At 42.5% G+C, this 10,133-nt stretch overlaps 1 protein-coding gene and 1 long non-coding RNA gene across 2 annotated transcripts in view; one reads left to right on the top strand and one right to left on the bottom strand.

Annotated features, from left to right (window-relative positions):
- Positions 1-2,918: 2,918 nt before the first annotated feature.
- LOC123956941 lies at positions 2,919-4,042 on the bottom strand. The gene is made up of 2 exons (XR_006821677.1): positions 3,147-4,042; positions 2,919-3,051 (listed from the first exon to the last, which is right to left on the bottom strand). It is a non-coding gene; the product is annotated as an uncharacterized LOC123956941 (long non-coding RNA).
- Positions 4,043-4,609: 567 nt separating this feature from the next.
- The window catches only part of LOC123986735 (ATR-interacting protein-like), a 12,600-nt gene continuing 7,076 nt past the window's right edge, over positions 4,610-10,133 (top strand). The window contains exons 1-6 of the mRNA XM_046075078.1: positions 4,610-4,919; positions 5,601-5,944; positions 7,563-7,645; positions 8,130-8,300; positions 8,385-8,497; positions 9,135-9,394. Coding sequence (XP_045931034.1) covers positions 5,602-5,944; positions 7,563-7,645; positions 8,130-8,300; positions 8,385-8,497; positions 9,135-9,394 — 970 coding nt within the window. The 5' untranslated portion in view covers positions 4,610-4,919; position 5,601. The remainder of the gene's footprint in view (positions 4,920-5,600; positions 5,945-7,562; positions 7,646-8,129; positions 8,301-8,384; positions 8,498-9,134; positions 9,395-10,133) is intronic.

Below are 10,133 nucleotides of genomic sequence, written 5' to 3'. Positions count from 1 at the left end.
TTGGGGGATTTAAATAAAAAATGATGAATGTGGACATGGTGTCCATGTTTGCACGACAGGGTTAACACCTATGAGCCAACATGAACCTCATCCTGCTTCACACACACGCACACGAGCCATCAAATTAGACGCATGAACAGAATTGTTAACTCCAGTACATCACAGCCATGAGTCACCCTCTGCTACATTCAACCAGGCACACACACGTACACACACACACACACACACACACACACACACACACACACGGCATGAACTGAGAAGCACAAAATGGCACCTGTGTGTGGAGACAGAGGACAGCAGCAGAATGACTGTGAGTCTTCAGCAGATGGTGATGACGAATATGAACCACATTCTTGTACAAAATATGAAAATACTACATATTTGCAAAAAAATAGACAAACTGTTTGAGATTTAAACACACACATTAAATTAGGTTTATTATCCACGCACAAATGCAGAGTCCTGCAGAAATCATTTTGCATCTACATACACACACGCACGCGTGCGCACACACACACACACACACACACTCAAACCTGAACGTGTCTGGCAGAGCTCATTTCCATTTTCTTTAAATGAGACGTCATAAAACACACACAGCATCTTTTATAACATTATCGCAGATCTTTGGACACTCACCGTTTGGTCACCCATCCACGGTCCAGAGAGCCAGCAGCCCATCGTCACGGCAACAGAGGACAGTTGCCTTGGTTCCTATGAAAATCAGCGATGCTGCTGTTTCCTCCAGCAGATCGTTGCTTCCTCCTCCTCCTCCTCCTCCTCCTCCTCGTCACTCTTTCTGTCTATCTCTCCTCAGTGTGCCTTTCACTATCACTCTCTCCTTCACATCTGTGGTCTCCCTTTGTCGTTTCTTTTGTATATCCCTCTTTCTTTCTTTTTTCATCTATTTCTTCAGCGTCTCAATCCTTGCCCCTCCCCCTCCTTCACAGATCCAGATTTTACCATCCTGCACACACACACACACACACACTCATGTATGCATGCAGTGCTGCAAACATAAAAATATGCACAGGCTGACACAGTGCGTTCAGAGACGGAGAGGGAAACACACGCAGTCACAGTGAGAATGGTATCTGATTGGTGGCCTTTTAAGGGTCATCAGCCAATCAGACGCAGCGGTCTCCCTCTGGATGTCTTCCTCTCTGACTGAAACTCCTCATGAAGCTTCGACTTGTGCAGGGGGGAGCCTGTACTGCAGAGATACACACAGTAACAGAGGAAACACACCATGCAACCATCCATCTTCTAGCTGTTAATCCAGGATCCTCCAGCAGATGCTGCTCAAGGCATTCTGGGAGATGTAGTCCCTCGTGTGTGTACTAGAGGTCTTCTGTTTCAGACTGGGCACAAAATATTGGAGAATCGGCCCAAACTCAGTGTGAACAAATTGAGACCCAATCTGGAAGGGGCCAGAGTGCAGTTAGACCTGGTTTACACAACCTGAGGAGACATGATGCAACATAAGGGGGCTCTCACACTGGCAGTTTAGTCCTGATCCACTGTTTCCAACCCTAAGTGTAACCCAAGAAAGGGTATGCAATCTATTTGTTGACTTACTAGGTGTAATGGGCAAGCAAAGCCTTATGAAGCTTTTGGACTTTTTATTTGTTTGTGCTGAAAAAAGTTTGAAACTTGAAGCTCGGCGAGCACAGTGATTCCTGGTGGTTTGTAGCAACTATATCAGCCGTTAACAACAGGGGCCAAAGCACTTCAACACAGATTTGAAAGTTTCAGTCCCATGGGTTGCACACCCTAAGTCTAATAAAATGTTAATTTTAATCTTTAATCTTGTTCGGCTGTAAATGGACATATTATTGTGCAACATGCTAGAATAAAATAATTAATAAATGTTTTGTCCAAACAGTCTACATAACAACATTTTGTTTATTAGGAACACAGAGGTTAGATTTATACTTTAATGTTTGTATTTGCAAACAGTATGTTTCTGTATTACATGATATAAGCATTATAGGATGTTTGGCACACAAATCTCAACATGTTTAAAATTTTAAAAAACTGACACACCTGTGGTCAAATGTGGCTTAACCCCTCCCACAAAACAATTGCCAAATCATAGTTTAGCTACTGTGACTAGGCTCAGCAGGTTTGTCATTCTTTGGATTTCGCCACATGTTGAAGCTGTGTACATGGAGCTGCAGTAAGGGGGATACAATATATGTATACAAAGAGTTTGTGGGTTGATCACCTTGCCACAAAAAAAAAGTGTAAGGAATAGATAATGTGTCTGTCTGCTCTGATATGAGCTGCTTACATTAGCATGTCCAGCTAACCTAGAGTTATTTCAAGACAATGTGCATGGTCATAGCTAACTTGATTATTTTTTGGTGTTACATCAACAGTGTGAAGCTATTCCTGGAGGTGACTACATCAGAGTTTAATCTAATGTTCTGTCCAGAGCTTTATTTGGGGGAATGGGGGAAGTTCACACTTCAGCAGCTCCAGCTAAACTTGCCTTACATAGCATTACTTTGCCCAAATCATCAAACACTTTTGAGCCCTTTTAACATCAGATTAACGTAAAGGGGTGCAAAACAATACAATAGATCCTTGATTTCAGATAGTATAGACAAAATCAGCTTCTCACTTCTAGCTAATGACCATGGATTTTGTCGGTTAAAATGACAACCGGCACTGGCACACTATAGAAAAGAAAAACCTATTTGGACAAGCAATGCTTAATCTAACATGTTGGTGTCCTGTTTGAATAAGAGAATATGGTCTTAGGAGTATGAACTCTTTGTGGTAAACTTACTGAGTTTGAACTTGGTGACTCACAAGTGAGAAGGATTTATAAGGGTCTATGAATATCACATCGCAAGGGACAACTTTTCCACCTTATGTCAGGACTGGGGCCAGAAACTCAGACCAGAGTATGAGCAGTGTAAGGATTTATTGAACACAAGAAAGAGACAGATGTGGCTTGGAGATGGGTGGTTGTTCCAAGGGGCATGTAGTCCTGGTTTTCGTGGCGCAGGAGGGAATCCGAGTCAGGCATGGGCAGGTATGCTGTGGTCGAGACAGAAAAACACGTTAATACAAATTCAAGGGTTCAGACAAGATGCTGATTGTTCAGACTGGGCAACAGGCTGGCATGTTCGTACTGTGTGGTACAACAATCCAGCAGGGATTGGAAGGTTGGGCTGGTCTTTTAAGGTGGGTTGATTGTAGGCTGAGGCACTGGTGTGCTGATTAAATGGATGAGTCTCAGGTGCGTCAACAGGAGCTCAGGCAACCACGCCCACCAGCAGCCCCAGAGCATGAGGGAGGAAGCAGAACACAGAGAGACAGACAAAAACCAAAACACACCAAGCACACCATAAACGCCCCAAGGGGAAAAGAACTCAAAACTACAATCACCCACACACATCCCAACAGGAAGGTCAGGGTCACGACCGGGGGTTCGTGACACCTTAATGTGAACGCAACTCTCACTCTGATTGGACAGCAGGCTGGCTCCCACTACAGGCCGCTGTCCAATCAGTCCTGAGAGGACACTGCAGGAGTGGACATTCAGAGATGTCAAAGCCATACTAGACAGTCGTTTGAGAGTTACAGCCTCTCCTCTGCAGTAGCACACTCGTACACGTGTATGTAAGCTTCATTTCATCTGATTTACTCAGTGACCCTGTTTTGACTGTTTGGTTGTTATGGTAACCAACTCGACTGACAAATATGTGTGTGTGTGTGTGTATGTGTGTGTCTTTGTGTGGCTTTGCTCATTCACTGAATTATCTTTTTAAGATGGGAAGAGCTGAAACTGTTCATGGGAAAAATACTGGTGATACTGGTGATACTATGGCAGTGCAGATGTTAGTGATGATCGCGTGTGTTCGTGTGTGTGTGTGTGTGTGCCTTGCTGCTGCTGCTGCTGCTGCTGATTATGATGATGATGATGATAGGTGCATCTGGATGCCTGTCGCTGAGCTCTGCCATTTCTATCCTGAAGTACGGAGGCGGAAAGAGAGAGAGTGAGTGTGTGTCAGAGTTACACACACATGAACACACACTGTAGAGCATCAGCTGCGACATACAGACCTGTCTGTGTCTAAAAATGGAAAGCACCCTTGCTGTTGCTGAGAAGCTACAAGAAGCTGAAGAGTGTACATTCATCACTACCACCGGACTTTGAAATAAGATGTGGATTTAAACTGTGGCAGCTAATGACGTTTTACCAACATGGCAGTAGTTACAAGGGTACAATTAAATAATTTAAATTTGATCATCAGATGTCCATCTCACCATTCAAAATCCAATTTTCCCCCACACTTTTGCAGTTTCCTCAATAAAATCTCTAAACAGTGTGGTTTGACTGTTGGCGGTTTTTGTTAACTGGCCTGTGTCTATAGGACATTCCCCCTGTTTCCAGTCTTTGTGCTAAGCTCAGATAACAGGCTGCTGATTGTAGCCTGTTATTTACTGTCCGACATTTTCATTCAACTCTTGGCCACCATTCCTTTAAAGCCCTTTTTCTAAATTGCGCGTTCAGTACAGTTTGTCTCGAATAGGGACCTGTACCTCATGGGCGCCTGTGATTGGACGGACTGTCAGAGCACTGTTATGATTGGTCAGATTATCAGCGGCACCGGAGAAGGCTAAACAACTCACTTTTATCCCGACAATTTTATTTTAACTTTGGCGTTGTTTAGCTGCTGGCTAACGTTTAACCCATTTTACCTGTCAAGTGCTGAAACTGTGTCTGAAGTTACGCCGTTATCAGACAACTCTAACGTCTCTTTCATGAAGTGCTAACTGACATAATGCTGTGAGGGGGAGCTGTGTTAGCTTAGCAGGAATCAAAGCTAACGTTGGTTATTTAGCGTTATCCTTTCAGTTAACAGCTAACAGGAGCGACAGCAGCACCACCAGGAGACAAGGTAACGTTAACTCAGATTATCTAGACAATTAACGTAACTTTAGTAACTAGTCACTGGCTTGTTTAGAAGTTTTAGTTTGGAGAGAAACGAACAACCCGCAGTCACTTTGGTCTGAGCTGAACCACATTGCTGTTTTCCTTTTATTTTATTCAGTTCAAAACACATAGCTGTTGTGCTCTCTTCTTTAACCTTCTTTGGATACATAGCTGTTGTGCTCTCTTCTTTAACCTTCTTTGGATACATAGCTGTTGTGCTCTCTTCTTTAACCTTCTTTGGATACATAGCTGTTGTGTCGTAATTCCTGCTGTCTATCTCCCAAACTCATCATCAGTGTTAAGTTTGTGTTCCTCCCTTCCAGGAAGTAGCCACTGGTTTCAGTTCATTTCTGTTCAAATCTGCCTGCATAGGTTTGAATCTCAGTACCAATCAGTAGAATAAAGTTAAGTACCAGTATGTTTAAAACCTTTCAGAAGAAGAATGGTCCACTTAATAAGTCACACAATTCTAAGCGGTAAGAAGGACTGGGGAGCTTTGTTTAAAAGAAGCTTTTGTTTGTTTTGTTAAAGAAGAAAAACATAATCATATGAAGTGATAACCATCTGTGTAGGTGCCATAAAATTTGTATGACCTGAATCAAATATTTGTTGACCTAAAAATTTTTCTCTTTTCTCTTTCTCCCAGCATGAACTGCCCCCCCACCAAACGCCTGCGTGGCCTGAACCAGGATGTAGCGATGGCAGTGACCTTTGATGACCCATTTGGAGATGATGAGGACTTCACCCAGGACGACTTGGATGAGATTGACATCATTGCCTCGCAGGCCATCACCTCAGCGGCTGCATCTGGGCTTGGGTCTAAACCAGGAACCAAACCGATGGAGCTGGGCCGTGGGTCCGCCTGGCCACAGTCTGCAGGGCAGAGTAAACCTGTGAGCAGAGCCACAACCACTCAGAGCAGAGACAACACATTTGGGTTCAACAGCAGCAACAGAGGGTTCGCTGAGGTGTCAAGCAGAGAACCTCTCGGTGAGTTCGGAGTAGAACTAAACATCGCTGATGTTCAAAAATATATTCAAATGTAACCTGGTGGATTTATATTTTATCCCACTGACTACCTGCATTACCATCTGTCCTTTAAATTCCTGATGATCATTTTCTAAGTCCTTTATCATTTGTTTTGTTCTTCTGACAGTTGTTGAACAACAGTTTTCTTGTCAAAGTAATGTTAGTGTTGTAGATTAAAGAGAACCATGAGAGTAGGTGATTACCTATTTATTTTCCCACTGGTATCAAGTGTGCCAAGGTAGTGATTTGAACAATCACTGAGAACACATGCAAATTTATCTGTCCAGGTGCTGAGTCCTAAATATTATAACTGTATTCCAACTCTAAATTTTTGCATCATATTAAGAAAAGTACTATGTTTTGGTTCTTCTGTATGTGACCAACAAATTGACCAAATTGGATTAGCACATATGAATTGGCGCAGATACCAGTGTTGTGTCCTTTCGGAGATAGAATTCACAGATACAGAGTTTTAAAAATAAATTTACATAACAACATTTAAGTTCAGTTTCTAATAATGTGAACTTAAACTTATCTGAGGAATAAAAGAAGACTTGACAAGTCTTGTCTTTTATAAAGATAAAAACAAAAAACAAATCTGTACTTGGTTGGACTAACTTTCTCTAAACACCTTCAAGTGAAGTGATGTTTATAGACAAAGGCTTGTGCAGACTACACGATTTTCAGCATCGGCCGATGGCCGTGCCATTCACACTACACAACTTGTCGTCTTGTGACAGGAGTCTTGAAGTTGTTGTGGCGTTCACACTACGTGACTGATCGGTGACAGGGGGTCACACACTACACAAGCTGACAGCGACTCTGTCACCCGACGCTGGTCTCCAAACCACGTTTTGTCAAGAAAACACACGTGAAATGTGAAACAGGAAATGACGCGAACCTACACACGAAACAGCTATTGTTTATTATAAAGATACCAATTCTAAAGACAAAAAATCTGTGTGAAAGAATGGATTAGCACACTCAGGTAGCAGGCATTGTCTGTGCTAAGAGGAGGTGAGTAAAAAGTGTTCTGGGGTGAAAAAGTACCTGCCTGCTCTGCCAGCAGCCTGCTCTCATAGTCTGGATGTGGGTGTGGAGTAGGCCAACTCCGATATCTGGCAGACGTTGGCGACGTGTCAGAAATGTGTCAGGGAGCCGTTTTGATGCGTTGTTGAGTAGTTCACACATAACGACTGGCGACCGCAAATCAACCGCTGATTTACCCCCGATCACAGCCTGACGGTCGCCCAGCGGCAAATCAGGCTAAAAAAAATCGTGTAGTGTGAGAGAAAATGCAGGATCTGAAAGGAGAGTTTGCTGAAAAACTGAGTATCTGGTAAGTTTGTAAATCGTTTGTCTAATCAGTTGCTGTATGTTGTCACAGTAAACACACTTATTGTCAGCTGGGGAACTCGTTTCCACATTTTTGTACACTGTGACAAAATGTATTGATACAACTCTTCTCCTGTGTTAAAACATGCAGAGCCATTGCAGTGTCTGTAATGAGCAGATGTCACAGTAAAGGTCTAACAGCTAATACAGTTAATGACAAACCTCTGTTGTTTTGTGTTTTCAGGTAACAGGCAGCAGCAGTTTGGGTCAGACAGAGAAGAATCCTACCATCTGCTTGAAGCTCAGCATGCAGAGCTAAAGAGGAAGGTGAGCCTCACTGTTTTCTAACTTTATAAAACTTGAACAAAACAGAACAGACACAAGATCAGCACAGCAAGTTAAGAAAAGCAGCAGTTTCAGAACATAGTAGAGGATCAGCACATTGAACAACTTAACTGCTTGTTAAGGGGTTTTTAAATAAAGAAATAACTTAATTCTTCATCTGATAAGTTAATTCCCAGTCTCTATAATTGATAAGTCTCTTTTTAGTCAATACAACACATTCAAATGTGCATTTTGATATTAAAATATTAAAACTTCTGAACCTGACCAGACATTGTGTTGTCAGCTTTCAGTACTTGACACTGTTTGATACCCAATGTGAATGTAACAAGAATGGGAGCAGTGTGAGGTCTTCTAAAACAGAGCAGATTTATTAAGGTTTAATATCAAATTTAGAAATGTGTTTTTTACCAGCTAAGAACAGGCTAAAATATGATAAATATATCTTGGTGAATGTGTTTGGTATTAGCTAAAAGAGGTGGAGGAGGAGATTGTGTTGAAGAGCGGGGAGATCCGGGTCCTGAGGGACTCTCTGATAGGAGCTCAGCAGGAGAAGGAGGCCCAGAGGCAGAACCAGATTCTGCTGGAGACTCAGAGACAGAGAGAGCAGAGCGACAGAGAGAAGGAGCTGAACAGGAAGGTGAGGAGCGGAAGAACATGTACAGTATATACACTACGTATAATCCTCAAAGTAACTTGATAATGACATGTTGTCTATGATCAGGTTCAGTCTTTGCAGTCTGAGCTGCAGTTTAAAGAGGCAGAGATCATTGAGATAAAGACCAAACTGCACAGTTCAGACAAAAACAAGACAGCTTCTCCACTGACTAGGAACAGGTAAGTCACCTTAAATATTAACAAATTTGATAATCAGTTAGGAGCGGCTGTGGCTCAGGAGGTGGAGTCTATTAATCGAAAGATCGGCGGTTCAATCCCCGGCTCCTCCAGGCTGCATGTCGAAGTGTCCTCGGGCAAGATACTGAACCCCAAATAGCCCCTGGTGGCTGTTCCACCAGTGTATGAATGTGTGTGAATGGTGAATGCAGTGGAAAAGCGCTTTGATTGGTCGCAAAGACTAGAAAGGCGCTATACAAATACAGAGTATTTACATTTAAATGTTTCATGTTATTTTTGTCTGTTTTATATAATTATAAACGGAATACCTTTGGGTTATGAACCGTTGGTTTGGACAGAGCAAGACATTTGAAGACATCAACAAGGACTCAAAATCAACAGGGTCAGTCAGTCAGTTTATGAAAATTTGTTTGTGGAGTTAAGAAAAGTAAAACACCTAATGTCTGGTATTTTGCACAAGGGCGTCACAGGTCATACTGTAGTGGAACAGTTGCAGACTCCAGAATGAACATGTGTGACTGATCAGTGTTTGTTTGACTTAGCACATTGAGTCAGGAGGGTTTATTGTTATCTGCTCACTGCTTATCTGATGTTATCTGTTCTTTCTCTCTCCTCTCAGTCCGAAAGTGTTGAACTGTCACGCCCAGTTGCATCATGGGAGCGGCAGCAGCTCCTCCTCTCCATCAGGAAATGGGTTCATCACTAAGGAGACATTTGGAGCTCACCTCCCAAGCAGAACGACACCAGTGAAGACGCGGCTGAAGACACGAAGAGACGGTGGGGACAGAGGGGCCTCCAGCAGCAGGTCTGGTGACAAACAGGAAGTCCATCGTCCAGACCCCTTCCTATCCGTCAGACCTGCACACCTCCAGCACAGAGGTCAGTCAGTCTGCTAGTCCTCAGTGCTGCTACTTCATAATGGTTAATGGAAATAAATAACCTGCAACACAGTTAAATTAAAATCTCAGACTCTCAGCCCACTCATACTTATATAACTACATTATGTATTACCTGCAGTAGATGGTAGTCAGTTTGTCCCCAGTTTGGAGAAGCGGAGAGTTGTTCTGTCACAGAATGTACAGAGGACAGGGTCAGCTGCAAAATGTGTTTTAGCCACTTAAAAGAAAAAAGTTCAAATGTACACTATTTTCAGAATATTTCCAAACTCTGACCTTGCTGTCAGACAGCCTTTTTCTTTTGAGAGCTCACATATTCCTACGTATAAGTGCTGTGCCCTGTATTACTCTGCAGATCAGTCAACTAAAAGGATCACTAAGTTAGCTGCACGATTAACTGAACTAACTAACCATTATGACCTAATGTGTAAAATGCTGACCCCCTATTTTGAATTTTGTATGAATTCAACAGCACCTCTCTGTGGCGTCATTACATTGTTTTTTAGTCACAAAGGTCAATTTTCTTGTCAAGCACAATACTGATTAGCCTGGGTTGTTTAATTTTGTCTGTTACTCTGAAGGAGCTTTGTCAAGTCTGAGAAAATATCCCAAAATTATGTTAGAGTGATGTCATATTGAGTATATTGATTTAGACTTGCATTATAAATTGGCGGCATGGAGTTTGAATGATGAGAGCATTTATCCACCAGGGAGGGTCTAAT

The sequence above is a fragment of the Micropterus dolomieu genome, linkage group LG18 (genome assembly GCF_021292245.1).
Source record: "Micropterus dolomieu isolate WLL.071019.BEF.003 ecotype Adirondacks linkage group LG18, ASM2129224v1, whole genome shotgun sequence".
NCBI classification, from domain to species: Eukaryota; Metazoa; Chordata; class Actinopteri; order Centrarchiformes; family Centrarchidae; genus Micropterus; species Micropterus dolomieu.
This window is presented reverse-complemented; position numbering and strand designations above follow the sequence as displayed.